Source organism: Dromaius novaehollandiae, chromosome 11, assembly GCF_036370855.1.
Source record: "Dromaius novaehollandiae isolate bDroNov1 chromosome 11, bDroNov1.hap1, whole genome shotgun sequence".
Classification (NCBI taxonomy): Eukaryota; Metazoa; Chordata; class Aves; order Casuariiformes; family Dromaiidae; genus Dromaius; species Dromaius novaehollandiae.
In genome coordinates, this window is record NC_088108.1 from 5,131,823 (window position 1) to 5,154,405 (window position 22,583).

Consider the following 22,583-nt stretch of genomic DNA (forward strand, 5'->3'; position numbering starts at 1 on the left):
TTTTTCAGCAAAAGCAGAAAAAACAAGCAGAACAAAACCGAACCAAATATCTACAGGGAAGTACGAGTGAGTTTATTCCACTACTTAATTTTTAGGTTCATATGACACTAAAATTTGCATAGCAAATATGGCCAGGAACATCACCATTTCATCAGATTTTGTTCTAATTTCCCATTAAATCATTTAGTGTACTATGGGAATAATTTATTTTCTTTTATATGTGCACATTTCAGTCACCAAATACACCTATAGTCACAAGCATAGAAAGAACAACTAAAATAAAGGAATGCAGAGTTGAATTTAACATCTACTAACAGCAGATTACAGCACTGTTTTCAGCATTATCGGTTCAAAAAGTAACTATGAAGTTATTTTAAGGACATTTATTTATTTTAAAATCTATAGCCAAATCTGCGTAACAGAAGACAACAGACTTAGGACAACTGAATATAAGGTAAGTGTTGAATAGTGATGTTAATAAATCAAATGTTGAAAGGGGTGTGTGTGTGTTTAAGGTAGACATACAGTACAGGAAGGGAATGATTACAATTTTCTAAAGCTACAAAAGAGAACACTGATTTCTAACATAATTAGGTTGAACAAGCCTACAACAGATTTATCTGCATAGAAACAGAGCATGCTGTCCTCTTTCTTCCCATTGGAAAAAAAACCCCAATGGATGCATATGAAAAACAGACACTCACTGTATAATGAGAATGAAGCATAAATTGGGGGAACACATTAGGAGCCCAAATGGAAAGGAGCATATAATAAATTAAAAATATGCAACATTAAGCTATTCCCAGCTCAAGTTTGTAATAATCCATATAAAGTACTTTAATTAAATGTACTAAGCAAACAAAGTAATAATATACACAACAAAAAGAAATCACAGAAAGGTTTCTACAGCTGACAAACCATTAGTTGCAAAGAGAAAGGTATAAAAAGTAAAGCTCAGGCAAGATTTTTTTTTTTTTAACACTGCTCTTTTCCAAAGGCAGAGCTTTCAGTAGCTTGGTTAGGGTTTTAGTATTTCAGAGTGTACACATAAACTCTTTACAATGACATTATGTGAAAGTTGTATTTCGCAGGGCAATAGCCTCACCTGATCCAGGACAATGATTTCATCTGCATCAACTACTGTTGACAACCTGTGGGCAATGAAGACTGATGTTCGGTGCTTCACCATGTCCCTCATGGCACTCAGAATATTCTGTAAGATTAATATATAGACACACGCTTACACATTCTTAGGTAGTATGAAAAGAAATAAAATGCTGTCTGGAAATATTCAAATTATTTTAAATGAATGTTGAGAAACATCTCCAAAACTGCTACAGTTTCCCAGTATGAAACAGCTAGGAGCATGTACAGAAGCAGCAAACACAGCTCAAGAATGAACCACTTGTGGTTCTGACAGCATCCTCAAAATTGAAAAAAAAGAAAAAAAGAAAAAAATAGTTTATATTTGGTGGCAGGGGAATAGAAGTCCCAACAATTGAAAGAGAACTTGATTTCAGGAAATTTCCTTGGGCATTCAGAAGCATCATCAAAAGCAGTTAAGGCACCTGAAAATAATAATGATAGACTTCCCAAATGAACAAAAGTTAAATGCAAAAAATCCCTCTCGATACTATGCCAATGTGGAACACAAAGCTAAAAAAAATTCTTGGAATCCTTTCCTATCTACAGCTGACTTTGTGTATGCTTCTCCACCTCCCCAAACTGCATCCAGATGCAAGCGGCACTAATTGGGAGTTTGTGCTCTCACTAAGTGAAGTGCCCATTTTGTTTTCCCGAAAAAATGCTAGGCTTTGTCAAAAACCATTCTGATTACCTGACACACTTTTGTGGGAAGGACTCGATTTTGTTTGCTGTCTTTAAAATGCAGCTCTACTGTGAAACTTTCAGCTTTGCTTATGAGTCTTGCAACAAATACAGTGAAGTGAAAGAATGAAGTATTATTCCTTAGAATTGTGTTAAGAACATTTCTGGTCGTGTGAGGGAGCACAGTCGGGAGTTGGGAAGCATTACTTGAAAGCTGTACTACACAGACGTACAGTATGTACCTTAGCTTCTTCACATCCAAAAAATGAAAGTAATTTAGCAATTACAGGTCAGTAAATTTGCTCAATAATCTGCATAAGTGAAGACAAACATACACAGAGCACTGGTTTTAGATGACATTAGTTTGTGAAATCATTGCTGGTGCTGAGAGTTTTGTGTTTAAGCAAAGATGCAGTTATGAAGCCTGATGCAGTTGCTGTGGTAGTGTCATGACATCTATGTCACAACACGCTGATGTTTCGCAGCCCTTCCTGTGAAGGGAATACAAATGAACAGCAGCACTGCAGGTTACGCCTACCTGATTTGCATCTCAGAACGATGCTGCACAACGAACAAGGGGTTTTCTGTTTCACTTTACATCAAAATTGTTTATAAGACTTATTTTTAAATGAATACTAGAGACCAACTAAACACCTTTTAAAAGAGGACTGCAAAGCTTCATACATCATGGCCAAATATTTGCAACAGTTTCAAGAGATGCGTGTTTAATGGTGAAGAGCACCTCAGAGTGTAAAACAGAAGTTGCACCCAGAGACAGAACTGATATTCTTCCCTCTGCCTCGAGGTGGATGAGGCTCAGGATCTCTTGCTCCGGCCTTTAGGAAAAAGGATTAGCCATAGGGTCACTTAACAGTAATATCAAGAAAACACATGATAGCAATCAGGCAACAAGAATAGGATTCTTTCTGAGAAGGAAAGAACAAGGAAAAAGTATCAGGATCAGACATCATTACACCACTTAAATTTTGTATTTCTTTCTGCCAATTTACCTCTTCTGTAATTGAATCTAAAGATGATGTGGCTTCATCATAGAGAAAAATAAGTGGCTCCTTTAGCATCGCTCTAGCAATTGCAACTCTTTGCTTTTCGCCTCCTGAATAAGGGGAGGGGAGGGGAGGGGAAGGGGATAAAAAAAAAGAAGTTACAATTATTACCTGCAGGATATTCTAAATTCAGCAGTAGAGGTGTGTTTGTTCTTTAAGTCTTTTCAATATACACATCATAGTTACTACTGATACAAGTCTGCATACAGGTTACATAAGATACCGTGCAGGTTCTTGCTCCAGGTAAATAAAGTGATTCAAAATTGTTTATCTTCTTAGAAAAAGAGGGTGAAGTATTTCATATATGCTACAAGGCAAGAGCCTTGTACAGGTAACTAAAAACAACAGGGTACAATAACTCTTTCCATACTCCAGGGAGCCAGGTGCTCTTTTGCCTGCTCTCCTGTAAGTTACGTCCCACGCAGTAAGAACATATATACATGCACCGTCTTCTCACGCAAGCAAACAAGGCTACGCGACTACTGTATTCTTTTATTTCACACACCTTGCACGCACACTTTTTCTTTCCAGTCTCTCCTTGAAATTCATCCAACTTTCCACTGCTCTATAACCTGAATTAAGTGTCCAAAACTAACAGCTTTAACGAGTGAATTTCATTAAGAAATACAATTAACATGGCACTGAAAACCATCTTCATTATGCAATGTACTGCCTGCTGCTTTTTGATGTAAGTGGTTTCAGAACAGTTTCCTTCCTTCACAATTCTCACAGACAACTGATCTCCCCAAGAATAACTTATGACAAGTTTTATAGACAGAAAACAGGTGCATTTGAGGACTTAAAATCTGCTAAACATTTGGTATGCAATGCAGACATTTAACATTTGTGCGCTTGCCCTCCTATGTTTTATTCAAGACTTTGCACGATTCTATTTAACACCATTATATTCTTATTAATGTTCCATTTCTATCAGGAGAGAACACGCTTTAATAAACCATTTAAGAGGCTGATAATCTTGGTGCAGTTCAAGATTTAAGCTATCTTTGGTGGAACTCAGTAGTAATTAGAATTGTACAATTTACTCAATCTATTTTAATACACTCTCCCTCTCTCCCCTTCTTTAAAGCATGTTCAGAACTGACAGCTTGGCAACATCCCTGTTTGAAAGACATGCACTGATATCAAAAACCCAAGGCCTTTTCTCACATTTGCAGCATACAGACGCGTTTCACGTTCTTCCCATCCACATGCAGGACAGCAGCATTTTAATTGTTTTGCTCACAAGGCCAGGTGTCTATGAGACATCTACTGAAAGGCACTGAAATGCATGCTACTTGCAAAAGCTCAAACTTTTAATTATTTACTCTTGAGGAATCAATCACGGAGACCACTAAGAACTGCACTAAACGCTTATTTGATTTTATCATTTAAATTGATAAAGTTCTTAATGCAATAGAGACTTCCTTAGGCCTGTTATTTTTGGTACAGCACCAGCAAGGAAAACCGCACTAAGGCAGACACGCTGAGGCTTCTTAACCACCTTCGCGTACTGCCATTGGGGAGTTTTGTTTGTATTAACATTCTTACCAGTCAATGAAAAAAACATTTTAAAATATCAGACAGCACTTCTAAAATACAATTTTACAATGCTCCGTTCCAAAAATACGTAAACTCTTCCTTTACTGGAAGAAAGGAATCTTTAATATAGCAGGGTGCAAATTCTGCATACAGAGAGCATCAAATTTACATATTATTGTTTAAATTAACCACTTGCTCCTCTCAACAGTATTAAATATCTATAGAAAAAGGGCCCAAAATTAAGACCGCAGCAATTACTGGCCCCACACATCCACCCTGCACCACTGTCTACACACCCAGGACACCCAAGACAATTCTTAGGATCATCACTGCCTTTCACTGAGATATCTACCATGTCAGTGGTCCCCAAAACCTCGTTTTTTCCCCACCAGGAATGGAAAATACCTGGATTTCAAAGAGGACCACTTAAATTCACAAACCTTTCACCCTCTCTAGTCCTCCCTCCAAAAAAGTCAAATCAAGGCAGGACTTTGCGTACTGCTCAGACTAGGAGGGCGAGAAGTCTCACCCGATTCAAAAAGCTAACTACGAACCAGACTCAGGAAGGAGTAATACATATCTTTACAACAATTTGAGGAGCCATTCTACTCTCCAGAAAAATGCAGGGCTTCAAGGTAACAGATACTGTATGTTCACAGAGCTATTGAGGAAACTCAAAGGCAGGCGTTTGACACATCTAATCCATTAAACAATAAAACCAAACCATTGACAGTCAACTTCTGGCCACTCTAACTCTCATTACCAACAAGAGCGTTAATCTAACGCACACGCAGGGAAGTCAGTGGACACTTCAGCTTCACATTTCAACCTAAACCACTGTCTCAAATGGGAACCTGCAAATGAAGGCAGACTCAAACCAGGCGCTGAGTGCTCATGACTGCGTTTAAGATCAATTCAGTGTGCAATCTGGGGAAGCCCAAGATGAGCAGACACTTCTGAGAGCCTCAGCCTGAGACTCTCGTAGCCTGGCTGTAAACATTGCCTCAGCCTGTTTATGATTGTTTGCCAATAGTCATCTAATTTGTTGAAAATAAAGAGACTGAAGCTGCTACTTCAATGTCACATGCACATGCCGAGCTCTCTCTTTGCCACAAATTCACATCAGTGTCTTTCCACTGGTAAGAGATTTACATATTCTTTTTGTTTTAATACAAACAAAAGGGGAAAAAGAAAAACACACTTCCCTCCACTTTCTAAGCACGATCTCTGTTAAAGCATTGTGTTAGATGAGTGTTTACTGCCAGCGCTGCGGCAGCGCACAGCGAAGGAGGGAGCAAAGAGGAGCAGGGTTCAGGCAGGCTCTGCTGGAGGAGCCCTGGGGTCAGGGGGGAGCCCAGCGCGCAGGCGCACACCCATGCACACAACCCCACTTCTGCCCCGCGTCTGGGGCGCGGGACGTCTTTCCAGACAAACCCCAAGCCTTTCCAAACCTGCTGTTAGTCACATCATCTTTCTAGGGTGCTTTGGGAGACAGGCAGCACAGGAGACATCCTTCACCTTCACGGTTGCGGTTCTTCGCAGTGCCGCCAGTGCCCGTTTTGTATTTTTTACTCACTCACCCAGACTTGTGCCACGTATTTCATCTCCCTTCTAGCCTTCCCTGTGCTCCCCTTGCACAAGCGCACACGCATTCCCGGCGTAGGCACCCTGCTCCCCACTGCACCACCGCACGCAAGGGAGCCGCCTGACCCGCTCTTCAGTCTACCAACCAGCGGCTGTACGTGGGGCCAGGGTGGCAGAAACGTCACCAGCTCCGCACCGCGAGCTGACAGCTTGCCACAGAGCGAGGCCTGGTGTCCAGACGGCCTTGCGCAGAGGGCACGTTTTACATGCTACCGCCGTGCTACGGCCTCTCCTCCTGCAGGGCAGCGGTTAGACGGCGCATGTGCTGCAGTCTGTCCACTCGCAGTCTCTGCACATCCATCTAAATTAACTTTAAGCATATATTTAAAAAAGGATAGAAAGCCAATGTGAAAATCTGTGCTCTACCGCTATTCCTATCGGCGAGCAAGTCTAAGCAAAACCTCAGTGCGTTTCGCTTTCTCGGAACGGAGAGCAGGAAATGATTTTAATGAACTCCACAGCCACCACTTGTACTCCTTGAAATATCCACCAAGGACGGAAAGCAAATCCATCAGTGAATTACGTGGGGAAATCTCATTAAATGACTATCCTGTTCTATCTGGCATCATATATCCATTAAAGAAAAAAAACTTTAAATGGTATAAGAGGATAAAGACTTATCTAAAATAAAATATTTATCCACCTAATAATAATACATCCTTCAATCAAAACTGGAATTTTGATTTTGTTTCATTCAATGTACCACATTTAGTGCTACAATCATGTGCTAGACATCATCAATAGCTTTCTTTCAATGCAATTTTAGCCTAAGAGATTTAAGACTGAAAGTGTTTCAATGGAATATAGCTACTACCTAAAAATTATACTTAAAGATAAACTTAGTACTTTTTAAATCCTAAATCCCCCATTAAAAAACAGAGAAAGAATAAGGCAAATGATTTAGACATTTCCCAGGTCCCAAATGATCTCTTATCTCACGTTATCATTCCCCTAACTCTGCCACAAAAAGTATTTGCTTTCAAGCATCATCTTCCCTAAAAAGAAGAAGTGTGTGCAATTTTAACATACATGGAAGGAGCAGTCATAGGAGAACCATGAGCGTAGAGACAGACATCTGCACAGAAGGAGGAGTAAACTGTAATTTTGTAAAAAATGGTGCCAAAAGGCTGACATGCCATGGGCAGCTTGGCTAATACCATGATGCTATCTGTGAAGCAGCAAAACTGTCCTGCACTCGATAGGGTGCCTATTCGACTATGGAGGAACTTGGAGGACCTAAACTCAGGCTATTTTGATTTCAATATTAAGGTTGCTTTATATAAATCCACAGCCTGTAGATAAGCTGCCACAATTTTTTTTTGTTTGTTTGTTTAAACACAAATCAAAATGACAAGACTTGGAGGCACTTTTATAATGAAAAGGGCCTAAAATTAGTGTGTGGCAACAACATTTCCCATAGTACTATTTACTACAAAAACAAAAATCTAGATTTCAGCTGCTAGAAGATCAAAATTTGGAAGGTCTATGCATAGGTAAGTCTATACCATCATACATGCAAAGCACACATACACAGAGCTCTCAATTCTATTCATATGTATTCTACAACCCAAATATATTACAGTAAGACCATTTTTATTTAGATGTATCTATGTGCTTACCTATCACCTCATTTAACACTTATCCCCTGAAAATACATCCCTTTAAATATCTTGTAGATTACAGTTGTCTTAAGCTACAGTTTATTAATACTTAGCGCTGCACTTACGTTATAATGTAAATGAGCTAAAAGCAAGTCTAACTGATGAACAAACTACACATTACACTTTGAGCTAGCAAAAGGGATGCAAAGAACATTTGCACTTACGGACCTACCTGAGAGCTTGAGTCCTCGTTCACCAACCTGCGTGTTGTAACCATTAGGCATTCGAAGAATAGCATCGTGGATTCCTGCCAGCTTCGCCACTGCATACACCTCTTCCGGTGTTGCACTGATATTGCCATAGAGTAGATTGTAATAGATAGTATTATGGAAGAGAACAGCATCCTACATTTATAGAAAGAACATTTTAAACAAATTATGAACACTAGTTCAAAAACTGTCCCCAACCCTTGAAAGAAATCAATACGAAATAGCTTGTATTTTTCCACGAACGCTTGAAGTTGAGTATTTGGGAGATTTCATTTCCCCCCAAAATGGGAATGAGACATTTCCTTATGTCCTAAATATACATCACATATACTTTTACAGTTTTGCTAACTCAAAGGTGATAATCAACTATAAAGGTGAATCACTTCATGAGAAACAGCCTCCAGCTTTAAGCAGCTTAAACACATTTCAAGAATTGGATCTATACGATTCACATAAAAATGGGGTAATATTTCCTGAGCAAATTAAGTACAGTGACTTTCAAAGGAACTAGACAATATCACTGTGTTACGATTGGCTTTTATTGAACCACAGTGTCAGAATATCACGAACTACCATTACAAGAGGCTTTTGGGGGAGAGTGAAACGTATTATACCTGGGGTACAACTCCTATTGCCTTTCTCAGACTTTCCAAACTGACATCTTGTATGTTCTGTCCAGCAACATAAATATTTCCTTTCTGAGGTTCGTAAAAACGAAATAATAATCTCACAATTGTGCTTTTCCTGAAATGGAAAGAGAATTGAAGCCAACATTAAATTCTCAGTTTATCGTTTGCAAATCTCCAGTCAAAACATTGATGTCACAGACAAAAGTAATAAAAAGCAAAACACAAGAACAAACTCATTTAAAAAACGCCAATCAATGATGCAGAATTTTGCATGTAGTCCATTTACCCACCCTGACCCACTACCTCCTACAATGGCCACTTTCTTTCCTGCAGGGACTTCAAAAGATACTCCAGCAAGGACTTTCTGCCCCTCAAGGTATTCAAAATGCACATTATCAAAGGCGATGGCAGCAGTCTGTGGTGTGATCTGCAGGGGTGGAGCCAGCTCTTTGTCCTATTAAAAGAAGAGTGCCACTTTATATGCTGCCCAGAAAGTATTTCAAGCAGTTCAACAAGCTAAACAGTCCATTTCCTAACTGAGAAAAAGGCAAATAGACACTCTAGCTTGGATATGTTGAAAATAATTATGATCAGCCACACAGGTAAAATTGGTTTATTCATCCTTTTCCCCAAAGAAGGCAAAAATTTCTGCTGTAAACATTCCGCTTCACAACTTCTGCAGTAATAAATTCTGCATCATTAATTACAAATAAAAACTTAAGCACAAGGCATGAATGCTTAAACAAAAACCTCAGTGCAAACACAGCTCTGTGAAGCAACTTCTGCTCTTGCTAAAAGGTTCTGCAAGAAAAAAAGCAGCAGCTACTGCACTAACTGCACTTAAAGAGAACACCGAACAGCATCCTTACACAGTAACTCTTTCCTGAACAGAAGCTACATCTCAACACTATCAAACAGGGTGAAACAATAGCATGCTACAAAACAGCCCTATTAAATATGCAGATACTTCAAGGAAAATAAGCTACTACTTACTTTAATTCTGGTATCTACGCTGAGAAGTGTAAACAAGGTATTCATATCTATAAGTGCTTGTCTTGTCTCTCTGTATACTGTTCCCAAGAAGTTCAGGGGTAGAGAAAGCTGGAACAGCAATCCATTGACCATCACTAGGTCTCCAACAGACAGGCTCCCTTAAGACAGAATGAACGGGGAAGAATAAGGAGACTTGAAAGGCAGTCTTGTTAGGAAACACAAAACCAGTTTGGAAAATTAAGTTTAGTTTCTGTTATCCCATTTCTAAAGCCAGATGTTTAAACAGTAAACAAAATACATTCCTAGAGGACCAGATTTTGGCTAGGAAGGTAGCTGAAAGGAATAGCAATGTTTGTATGGATTCCATTAAAGATAAAATAGCACCTGAAAAATAAGACAAGCAGCATATTAGGAAATTCACAGAAAATACCATACTGCAAAGTTGTAAAACTGCCCTGAGCGATAAACATAAAGAGTCTCAAGTAAGTTGGAAGCATGGGGAAAGGGAGGAAATAATACACAAAAACAAGCAAGTAGGAAAGACAAGAATTTTGAATCTTAAGAACAACTATAGACAAACCCAAATGCTAGGATGTGTTAAAAGCAAGAGAGAGGGCTTCCAACATTCTATAAAATAGAGTTGCTAATACATGTTGTGAGAACCTCTGAGCAGCTTAATATCAAATACATTGATCAAGAAATGACTCTGGATGTGACACACTAGCTAAAGGCAAGTGCCAAGCCAGTTCAACTGAAACAGGTCAGCAAAGATGATTTAAAGCCACATTTCCAGCGTCCTGCTTAAGGGCCATTCTAAATTTTCTTAAGAAAAGCCATAAATTGCACCTATCAATTTACCCATTCACTCTCACCTGTCTACTATCTCTTAGCAAAACCAAATACAGACACAAGAGAGACAACATGACAAAAAACATGTACCTTTCAAACGTATCTGGATGCTAACAGAGTGCTTAAATATCATTGCTGTTACTCTGAACTGCCTCCCTTTAGCTGAGCCTCATCCCATTGCTGCATTCACCTACAAGCTTGTCCTCTGAAACAAGCAGGCTTTGCTTTATGTGGTATCTAAGACAAACATGGGAGACAACTCCTAACATATGGAAGCAGTTCCTTTAATAAAGTCTTTTATTAGTTTAATGGAAATGAAGGACACTGCTAACAAAGCTGTACGAGACAAAGCATAGGTATGTACACAGTGCAGAAGAGTCCTGATTTTTGGCAACATGGGAAAGAAGGGTGAAAAGGACCTTCTTAGAAATTAAACTCTTCCCCCATATATTTTTTTATTCATCAGCACAAATGCTGCTTTTGTAATCCTTCATTCACTACACCTGCTTAAGTTACATTTTCTTAGACTCCTTCTCTAACTACCAAACTTTTAAAATGCTTCTAATAAAGTAGTTATTACTGAAGAGATCACGGAATGAAATGCTGCAAGATGCAAAAATATCCTTAAAGAAGGGATCTCAAGCGAAAACTCTCAAAGTGAACTATCAACCACAAGTGAATTAAAAAACAAAAAACCCTGTAACACCTCTATTATGGATACATTGAGAAGAATCTATTTTAGCTTATAGACAGATCAGTTACCTGCAACAATGCCCTGGCTAGCAAGCACCATGATGGCTGTTAAGCCAATACTAAATATAGCACTTTGTCCAAAATTCAGCAGAGCTAATGTAGAGGTAGTCTTCAGGGAGGCGTTTTCATAGGTCTTCAAGAATCCATCATACCGTTGGGCTTCATATTTTTCATTATTGAAATACTGCGATATAAACAAAAGTAATAAATGTCACATTCTCAACATACAAAACTATTTAACTCGCTATAAAATTTAGTATAGCACACTATATGCACAGACACACACACGTGCCTTCAACTCTTCTAACAACTAAAGAGAAAAAATGATAAAAGACCAGGATATGAAGGCAAAACTATTAAGAGACAAGGTCACTCCACAGATGAGCAAACCCAGCACTTTCTGCACTGGGAAAGGAGACAGTACAGAGATCCCTACCACGCTCATAACATAACAACATACTGGGTGGTCTCTCTCGTAAAACTTCTACCTAATGTCTAAACCACCACCACCACCCCCCAAAAAACCCATAAAAACTCCCCAAACCCAGCTACCACTGTATATTAAAAAGAAGAAAAAGTTACTGCCCTCTATCTACCAGAACATCCTTGTTGCTTTGAGGATGACAAGGTCTCCACCTCTCGTACAATCTCTACTTTTGGGTAGAGATTGCCTATCTTTCCAATTATACTTCTCCAATTAACAGAAACATAAAATCAGCATGATTCTGGAGAAATTCAAAGCTGTCCACAGGAATTTTTAATAGCAGCTGTAAAAGGACCAGTAGACACCCGTGAACATTGCAACGGAGTGCTACGGATAGCAACAGGCAGCGAGTACAGTACACATGCTCACTGGAGAAGACGATACTTCGCAGGCGTACATTCAGAAGATAATTTTTGCCAACAGATCAATAGAATTCTCTCCAAGCCTCTAAGTTTGCATTTTGCAGAAACTAAAGGTCAAGGCTATTCACTCATAAAGGAAGCTTCTCACTCTTTACCAAATAGGATTTTTCAAGCCCAAATGATTTTCATGCTACTGTGTTTGTACTCTTCAAATGAGTAATGTTTTCAAAACCACGCTATTGTTTCAAACATGTAGCCATACAAAAGATGAATCTTATGACTCACTTTGCTGAGGCTGGGAGATGCAAGACAAGGCTGGGACAAGTAAGACAAAGAGCCTAGCAGTACAGATCGGTCTTACCTTCACAGTCTCATAATTTAGCAGCGAGTCAATTGCAGCATTACCTGCATCATTATCTGCTCTGTTCATTTCGATTCGAAACTTAGTTCTGTAAAAGGAAGGTTTAATACAGTCAAGAGTTCTGGCTGAGGCAACACTTTGCGTACGTGGCCGAATCTGAGGGATGCCTTACCTCCACTGCGTAATTCCTATCGTGAACGCTGCATAGGCTCCTAGCGTCCCCAGGGTTACTAACGCAAACTCCGCACCGCATTTGTAATACTAGAAGATTAAAGTAAAATAAGTCAAGTGATGATAACATTCAAACTTTATTGTTGTCTCAAAATTATGACACCGTAGCCTGAAAAGACAAACTCTGAAGTCCCTCCCAACATTTCCCTTACTCTTCACAGGTTAAATATCGGCTGAAGTTTACAAGGAAAGTAACAATGAGATCAGCAAAGGGAGACTATAGATAAGAGATAAGTGGAGATAACCAAAAGCAAGTGCATAACACAATACTGGAAAAGGGTCTTACAAAAACTTTGCTGTTATCAAAAATAAATATTTGTTTATATGATTGTGGGGATATTTTAAAAGGCATAGCCTGTGGGCAAATAAATGGCCTTGCAAAACAATTTAGGAAGGGTTTTCTCTACTTCAGAGTACATCAGGATAGAAAAGCAAAAAGAAAAATTAAGGTATCATGGCATGGTGGCTATTAGCCAGCTTGATTTGCAGCTGTCAAAGGTTACAAAATCTAACCAAATACCAAAAAGGTTTTTCACATGTATTCTTACATTCATGTTTGATTAAGTCCTTCAAGAGAGAAGGGGAATAAACAAAACAAGATCCTTACTTTAAATTTAGTATAAGCTTCCTAACAGAGATTTAAATTTTGGCATATCCTGACTTCAAAGACAATGAGTTTCATTTGTAGAACAAAATTTAAAATTGAACTTAAGTTTGAAACCTGCAAGAAAGAGTGCCTCTAGCACTTAGAAGTGAAAATTAAGGAAAAAACACCATTCAAAAGGAAGCCAATAGTCACTCCCTCCCCTTGACACACTGATATATAACACTTCTGGACATTTACATCTTTCCTTTTCAGTATTTACCCAGGTACATTTGACACTCACGTGCACAGTTTGCTTTTCTGATTTCATTTTTTCCAACAATGCTGAAGAAAAACATTAAAAACTATCCCTATAAACATGATTGACTGCAGACAGGTGCTACACATGGAAACAATTTAAAATAAGCAGATTTAAAATAACTACTATTTGAAAACTATGGATTGTTCTCCTTTGGAGCAGTTACTTTCGTAACCACCAATTAGTAAATTCAATGACTGCTTTTCTTAACTTAGACTTTGGCAAAAGAAATGCAGTTCATTATTCCCAAAAGACACATTGCAACTCATGAAAAAACACCACTTACCAGAATTCCACTGACTAGTGCCACCTCAAACACGGTAGGTCCCAGATTAAACACTAAAGCACTAAGAACAAAACTGATGCCTCTCGTGCCTCTGTCAATGGTTTTTGACAGGGCTCCTGTCTGCCTGCTTAGGTGGAATGCCAAGTCCAGGTTATGAAGGTGCAGAAAAACATTCTTTGCTATCCTTCTGATCGAGTTTTGAGCTACTTTCCCGAATACCGCATTTCGAGCTTCATTAAATAAGGCCGCCCCAGCTCTTGAGATACCATCTAAAAAAGAGAGATGAAAACAATTGAAAAAATTATTTTTTCCAACTTGCCTTCTTGCATGAAATTAGCATCTTAAATTCATTCTTCATATATTTTCAACATTTTTTCTTCAAAGGTGATTTCATTTCTCCAAAATTTTACACACTTTCATTTATAAACCATTGTACACACATTTTAAAGTTTCTCTTGCAGCTGTTTGGTGCAAAGGGTAGAATTTATAACTGAGAAACCATTTCTCTAAGTGTTATTTCATTTTATAACTGGAACACCAGAGTCAAGGTCACAGAACACTGGAAATAGATGTCAACGGAGAGGTAATTACAGAATAACTGTCCCAACGCTTCGCAGTGCAGAGGTCCAAAGCTCTGCTGCCCCGCTACCTTACTGGAGAAGGTTAACCCCTGCCAACAGATTCGGGAATCCCACTTACAGCCAATGAGAACAGCAGTTGCCACGGTTGCGACTGTATTTGGTGCATCACTCAGGTTCAGCATGTTTCCAGACATCTGGTTGAGGTTGTCTACTGCATATTTAAACATGAAAGGAACCAATATATTCATGGCCTAAAAGCATACGAACACCAATTAGTCAGGATGCATTAAAACATTTATCTATGTAGCATGCATACATTTTCCAGAAATAGCTGTACTATCATATATAGTTCTTCACGGCTTAGAGCTGGTGGGGTGGCTCTCTCGATTTCAAAGACAACATCTTTCCATACCAAGAAGTCTCTGCTCTCAGGGTTGCAGGGTTAGTTTGTGCATCCCGCTGGCTCCTTTTCAGTGTCAGCTTCTATCCTACCCAAACTGTGCGCTGCAAAAGCACCTGAACCAAGTCTGAGCGCTCACTAAAGCGATGGCAAGCTTGGGAAACGCATCAAGCGGCAGACACAGCGTGACACATTTACAACGGCACTAAATTATGTTGTCATTACAGGTCGCTTGCTCTTTACTATATTGGCAACAACTACTACACAAACAAAAAAAATCCACTGCACGTGTTGATATCTGTGGGTCAATCCACAGGTATAAAAACAAAGCTCTACTGAAGCCAAAGGTAAAAAGGTAACTTATCTCTTCTGACAGTTAATATTACCTCAATATTTAAATAATGCTTTCCATTTGCAATGTCACTATAAACATTAACTTTATATCTACATTAACCTTAAGAGCTGGCAGAGTGGCACAAATGACTTACCATAAAGTCTACAAGACACACTGAATTACTATAACAATAGGAGTTTTCAAATAAAATATCAAAATCGTATCCACAGCCTAAACAGGTATGTCATTAAGTGTTTTTGTAAAAGCAGACAGCATCAAAACCCAAACGTACCTCCTCAAACACTGGCATTGCCTCTACATGCTAAAAGGAAGAAAGCTCGCTACGTAAATAAATCAATTTTAGGATTTTTTCATTTGCGCTTAAACTGTAGCAGAAGAAAAAATTCTGAAAACCTTTAAAATAAACAAAAAACCAGAGCCTTGTTAATATTCCATTATTACTCCACTCACTTATACCAGCAATTAAAAAAACCCACTGACAAACAAATATAACTTCAATTAATAGGATTCATCAATTAAAATCCCTTCTAACTATGAAGATTTCAAAATAAGGCAGGCAAGCTTCTTTGCAGTTGAACAAGTCTTTTAAAACTTATTTTATAAAGATGGAAGATGTTAAAATACAGTGAACTGACTTTAATTTTTTGTACTGGGAAAAAATTTGTGGGCGGGCAACAAATTATTTTACACAGCAAGAAAACAAAAACCAAAGCAGGCTGACAAAGATATTTCAGCCCTCTCCCATAGGTGTTTTGTCTTGTATTTGAACTGCATTTAGGGACGCCAGTCAGAGATGAAAGCCCCATAAAAAAGCTGTGTAAATTAACTGGATAAAGAGTAAACTGAGTTTTGAGTGAAAAAAAGTGGTAGAGTCTTATCGCTGCAGTACAAAACGGCATTGAAAGACCAGCTTTTAGTAATTTTAACAACTATCCCAGTATCGAACATCCTCAGTATTAGAAATTACTGTAATTAGTGGAAGACAGGTATTTCAGCACCGGGGAAAACCAGGCTTTTGGAAATACTAAATTTTTAAACTATGGGATTAAAGAAAATCCTTTAAGTTGATTTCTTGAATCGGGGGGTGGGGGGGCCAGGGGTATTTTTTGAGGCATTGTTTAAACTTTAGGCAAAAGCTTTAACGCAAATGAGGAAGGAATCCTCTTGCTCCCCTTTCTTGTTGTCTCTCCCCCCAAGACATACGAACCAGAAACACAGTGGACAACCAACCCCTCAGTACAGCATAACCTAGACAACTCCCGAGAGGAGACTGATGAGATTTGAGAGCAACTAGGTGAGATTATTAGCAGTTAGCTTGGGGCTGAAGAAAAGAAAATAGCTGAAAGACCAGGTCCTACTTGCAATATGCTCTTTTGAAAATGTACCCAACACAAGGCTGAGTGTCATTCGGCAACATTCACTCCCTTTAAGGGACCAGAATTGCAGAAAAAAAGAGACCCAAAGTTAGCTTTACCTGCAGAAAGCCAAAGAGCAAAGCAGCAGTAGGCTATGACGACTGATAACTTCAATTATAGGCAACAGAAGAAGTGGTTGCTCTCGCTACACGCTTAGCTGTAAGCATAAAGCCCCACAAAGAACTCGGGATGCATTAGCTGGGATTCCGAATCGCTGCAGTCCTGAAATCCAACCCCCCCCTTCCTCCAATGCAATAAAAAAAAGCCTGCTATTCCCTTCAGAGTTACGGAAACTCAATTTTTTGGTAGCACTTTGTTCTTAATAAAGAAGAATATACTACCGTCTGTGTTATAGTGATGACCAACATGACAAAGTGCAGGGTTTCCTGGGAGAGCCTACTCAGTAGAAAATAAGAGTATTGTAATGCAGATTGTCTTGATTTGCTGCACATTTGCACAAATCCCTCTGCAGGGATTTTACTCTTCAGTAGACTATGCTACACTACAGGTAGTTTAGAAACAGAACTACAGATATATTTTAAAGTCCATTTAAAGAAAAGAGATGTATTCTTTAAACTGCAGTTCTCCACCCGCAATTAATTTTACTGGCAACAGCCTACAATTTTGCAGAAATGTCTCCTTTCACATCAATGTAATTCTACCCAACAGAGTTTTAAAAGAAATTTAAAGCCTGGTCTCAGGTTATAGTTGTTCTGACTCCTGGAGGGTGAAGCTTGAATAAGAACAAGGCAGCATGGTGTTGCATTTCATTACTACTCGACACAGTCTGCTTTCCAGTCATTAAAAAGTTAATCTTACAAAGTTTATAGCAAGAGATGAGAGCCCATCATTAGAAGCAGGCCATTCCTACCCAATGCATTAAGTCAATGAGATCACGTTCATATTAATGGCAACAAAATTTCAGCCTTCTACACAAGCTCACAGCTCTCTCTTCAGCAGCCTACATTTGCCAGCACAGGATTCAAAGCTTTAAGTGCACGCAGGTACTCTATAAAAAGCAACCCTGCAAAATGTCTTAATTGCCTTATGCAGTATATATGTATAGGCTTCCCTCCTCTTCCTAATGCCTGAAAGCTTGAGAACAATTCCTATTAAAAAGACCCTCTTAATATAAATGTATACATTTTGTCTGTAATTTTGAATAACTAATCCTTACCTGAATTTATTGGCAAGTATAAGCAAATACAACAACCTGTGAAGTCATCCCAGCTCAATTGTGCGCATTCAACAGCATATTATGCATCGTGTTTAAAGGGTTTTAAACATTTTTTAAAAAACTGCGCTATTTTTAAGCTGACAACGCATCATCTCCATTCCCATGTGGGACTGCACCACTTTTAGGGCAAACTGAGTACTTTCATCTTCCACTTCCCAGTATTTCATGTTTAATAAAGATGACAAATTAGTGACAGGCTGAGCACCCAGCATGACAAAACTGGTCTACAGCAAACTCTTCTTTAGCCAATAATTCAATGAGAAACATTAAAATGAAGAAGACTGATTTTATCTCTGGGCCAGTATAAAAGCACACCTTCGCACACACTGTGCAACAACTCCATTTGTGGAAGCATGAACAGGAAACTCCATCCCTTGCAGTGGCCAGGCTCCTAGAAAAGCTACAAAATACGGTCCAAAAAAAGGAGGGAGCCTCTAGCTTCATGCTTTCTTGGAAATCACAGATAATCTGAAACATTTTTTCCAATAAGAGGCGCACAAAAAACCCCTTCTATTTAGAAATACCTTTCACCTCAAACCTCCCCCAAAACTAGGAGGGTTTCCAAAGGTTTAACGAAATTGCCTAATTCCATGGAATTAGAAGAAGGGCTCAAACACAAAGATCATACATACATACTTAACTGATTAGACAGATACCGTTATCTTTGCATGTAGATAAAATTTACAGTGCAACACCTGTGTCTTGCCTTTTTAGTCAAACAGTTTCTTCTGAAGCTTACAGAATTAACCATCAGTAGAAATGCAGAGAGTCTGGAAGATATCTCTGGCTCATGAATAACATATATTTGGTCCACCACCAAAAAGCCAAGAAGCATTCCAGACTGACAGAGGTGACAAGAAATTCTGTCATATTCATGTGTCTAGGCTAGCTCTGAAGGAGCCAGAGCCCTTTTTCTTCTTGTGCCACATAAGAAAAAGGGAAGAAGCAGAAAAATAAGTGTTCACAATATATATCCCAGTAAAGATGACAAAAAATGGGAGGGGGAAGGTGCAAGAAAAGACAGATATCTAAAACCTGTGCAGGTTAATCTGTGTCTGAAAACACAGATAATGTCTTGTGTACTCCTCTCACCTGTCTTCCTGTTGCATCTTTCAGATCGCGCAAGTCTAGATAGGCTATAAATATTTAAGATAAAAATTTAAAGCATGTCATAATACAATAAATCTTCCAAGGAAAAGAGACCTTACTAGCCCAGGAGCAGACTCCCTCCTGTCAGCTCCTAGTCATAAAAAGCTGTACAAACAGTTCACTTTGAAGGCTAACTATTTCTAGCAGTTATGTATAGACAGGAAGGAACCAAAAATCACAATAATTTGTTCTATGACAGGCAATGGGGCCCCACAAAAGGAGTCAAGACAGATTATAACTGCAGGCTCTTCAGTAACTACAAAACACAAACTGGCTTTTGTTTTGAAATTGAATTTTATTCAACTGGAAGACTGAAAGAGAAATAAGAAATTATTCCACGAGCAGCAGAACTAGGAGGTATGGTCTCCAACTGTTTTGTGGGCAAGTAAGGCCACGTCAAATAGGGTGCAAACTCAAAGTTTCTTCCTGCAGCTGGGGATTTCCCAGCCCACCTCTCCTCTCCTCTGCAGATCCTCTCGAGTTTTCGTACAATAAAACTGAACTCACCCTCCAGTCTCTCTCCTCCCCTCTCGCTCACTGCTTGGATCTCTCTCTTCTAATTGGAAACCTAACTTAATAAATGTAGAGGTATAAAACTCCACCCAACTCTTTTGTCAGATTCAGATTAAATTGGCCAAAAGGCTTTAAAAAGTATTTCTTACGGGAAGAGTGATTAGCAGCAGGCATCACGATCGTACAGTTCTCTTTGCAAACCCCCAAAGAATAAGTTATAAAAATCCAAACTAAGGATATAAATCTTTCGGATGCAGACAAGCACATAATGAACAAAGCAAATCAGGACAGGATTTCAGCGAGAGGAAAGACACACCAGTGTTTTTGTGCCAACACAACTGTATAGCAATCAACTTTAAAAAACTGCTTGTGTGGTGCAGCAAGTATGTTGTAATTAATCTCACGAGCAGCCAGAACAAAGGGCTCCCAAACGAGGAAACTGCACAGGGTTATACATGGTCCAGGCAAGTTACAGGTAAACTATTGTGCTTAATTTTCTATAGGACGAAGTGACCTTTAGCTTACTCCGGAAGAACAACAGACCATCACAGCTGAGATATGACGGACTAACAGAAGTTTTAGAGCTATAGTATGTCACTCATGCTGCAATAACTGGACGCATACTTAGCATGTGTAAAATATGAAGCAATTTAAGAAAACTTAGTCCACAAAGGAAGAGTGGGCACAGCCCAGCTGACGAGTGGTAACTTGTTAAATAGCAGTTACTCAATAACATTTGAGTTCTAACATAGCTTTGTAATGATAAAAACAAAACAGCATTAGCAAAGGATAGCTAGAAGACATCCACAAAACCTTTTGCCCCAGCCAGTTACAATATCTATTCCATAGAGCGCTAGTTGTATGTTTTCCTAACGAAATTCTTGTTTGTTAAAACAGAAGTGAAAATGCTCGTTTTGGCAAATATCTCCTAAAGCTCAACAGGTTTCCTGCTCTCCCGCCTGGAAGCTGCTCTGGATATCGTACAGAATCTGAAGTAGGAAAATGAAGAAGCATTCACAATATATATCCCAGTAAAGGGGACAAAAAAAACGGGAGGGGGAAGGTGCAAGAAGAAAAGCCAGATACTGTACAGAATTTGAAGTAGGAAATTTGAGAGAACACTAGTGAGATCCAAGCATGCAGTTACTTCCCCCAGAGAAAGTGCAATTAAATGCTTGATTTTCTGGCAGGTGGGCTGAGGAAAGTGTCTCTCTGAATAGAAAATTTCAGTTTTATACCAAACATATGGTTTGCATTTTGACCAGCTGTAGTTCAATCCTCACATGACACGTCAAACAAGGAACCAATGAGCTAAAAATCACTAACTAGTGACCACCGCAGTGATGAAGCCCCACTATAAAAAATGGCACCGAACAATTATTTCCAAGTCTGAAGAAACAGAAAGCCTTAATTGGCTACCTACCAGGGGACTTCTGTGACTGAGGATAAGAAGTACCACTGATGCTAAAACAGAAATTATTTACTCTGGTGAAAAAAAGTTGAGCATCGCCACTTTGCTAGACTAGACTGTGCAAAAAAAAAAAAAAAAAAAAAGACAATATTCATGAAACCAATGAAGGACAGAAATATCCCCCAAGCAAACCAGATTTCTTGGTTATCTCAGGTAACACTACATATTTGCAAAATCATGTACAGATGGATGCTTAATAAAAGGAGTGCCTAATACAGAGCTATTGCACAAGTCAGGCATCCTGGCCATCAATTTGTTTTCTCTGCACACCAGAAAGCTGCCTGGAACATTATTATATTTCCTAAAAGCAAGGTACTATGCTGCCGCATGCAGGATCAGTCTCATCATATTCACATACAAACTGGGAGAGGAGGGGGAAGAAGAGAAAAGAGAAAGAAAATACTTGAGACTTCTTTCAAAAGTGCCTACAGATTACCATCTGCAACACCATTAAAAGGCTTTAAAAGGAAATTCAGCTAGATACCAGGGGAATCTTCACACCCATTTGGTTAAATGAGGAGTTCTTAAAAGTAGATCACAAAACCCTAAAGAACTGAGCATGTAATAAATTAAATATTACTGTGAAGGTAACTGCATGGTATATAAAGCAAAACGCTCCTAGCATCTGCATTTTGAGCAGTTTCCCAGATAGTTTAAGTGTAATTCAAAATATTGTTACACGTCTTGCACAGGCATACAAAAATAGTGCATTTAAGACGTTTACTTGTACATGTATGCCATATTCTGCATATTGCCAGCTGTATTATCAGCAACTTCCTGAGCAGCTGCAGAAAACAAGCTATCTGCGGGAGACAGTACCAGCTAGCATCTGACAGATTGCTTGTGGGTGAAAGCGCTGTAGACCAGGAGATTGGCCTTTCCTCTTCAGCTCAAATAGATGAACACAGTTCTCTTCCATGTACTCTTCTTTTATCACCTACATAACTTAAGTTTGTTTCTTCTCTCTTTTTATAATGTGGCAATATTGCTGAATGCTGATAAGGAAATACAGTCCAACTAGCCCAGAGTGTTAAAACTCATTGCTAAGTAGGACCCAATTTAGCTTATCCCAGCAAGAGCCTAATATTAGCCTTATGTATGGTAAAAACTGTCATATTGAGAAGGAAACCAGGTCAGCTATCTGTCTCAATGATAGTAACAAAACTGGCTCCCAACATTTTGCAATCAAAGATTTGTATTTGTTTTCTAAAGCAAAAGATTTTGTGCAAAATTTCGCACTGAACTATTTCTACAACGTCTGCACAAAATTTGCATCATATCCTCCATTAAGCTGTGCAAAGCTTTTGCATGCCTATGTCCTTCCAAGAACTAGTAAACACTAGTTTTGTTGCAGGCAAGAGTGTAACACACAATGAAGTAAAGGTAAGACCAACCCTCTGCTTCATAACAAAAAGACTACAGGTAAAAGAAAAATCAATTGAACAGAAGTGTGGTTCAATACAGAAGTAATAAGTTACATAGCTTCTTGCATATTATGACACCAGAGGAGTCCCTGAACCACTAGAAATTCCACTGTCATCTCGCAGAGAGCTGGGATTTCACTGGAGCCGAAATCCCCTTTTCAATGGTGTGGTAAGAGCTGTGAGTGGATATGACCATACTGCTTAACTGCACAGCTGAAAATGGGCACAGAGCCTTGGTGAAATC

General features: G+C 38.9%; 1 protein-coding gene across 1 annotated transcript in view; it reads right to left on the reverse strand.

Annotated features, from left to right (window-relative positions):
* ABCB7 (ATP binding cassette subfamily B member 7) overlaps window positions 1-22,583 on the reverse strand; it is a 46,418-nt gene that overhangs the window by 5,708 nt on the left and 18,127 nt on the right. Inside the window, exons 5-15 of the mRNA XM_064518107.1 lie at window positions 14,494-14,626; window positions 13,795-14,063; window positions 12,548-12,636; window positions 12,376-12,463; window positions 11,178-11,352; window positions 9,567-9,724; window positions 8,864-9,027; window positions 8,559-8,688; window positions 7,908-8,079; window positions 2,838-2,941; window positions 1,106-1,213 (exon numbers count right to left, since the gene is read on the reverse strand). Of these exons, the coding sequence (XP_064374177.1) occupies window positions 1,106-1,213; window positions 2,838-2,941; window positions 7,908-8,079; window positions 8,559-8,688; window positions 8,864-9,027; window positions 9,567-9,724; window positions 11,178-11,352; window positions 12,376-12,463; window positions 12,548-12,636; window positions 13,795-14,063; window positions 14,494-14,626 (1,590 nt within the window). The remainder of the gene's footprint in view (window positions 1-1,105; window positions 1,214-2,837; window positions 2,942-7,907; window positions 8,080-8,558; window positions 8,689-8,863; window positions 9,028-9,566; window positions 9,725-11,177; window positions 11,353-12,375; window positions 12,464-12,547; window positions 12,637-13,794; window positions 14,064-14,493; window positions 14,627-22,583) is intronic.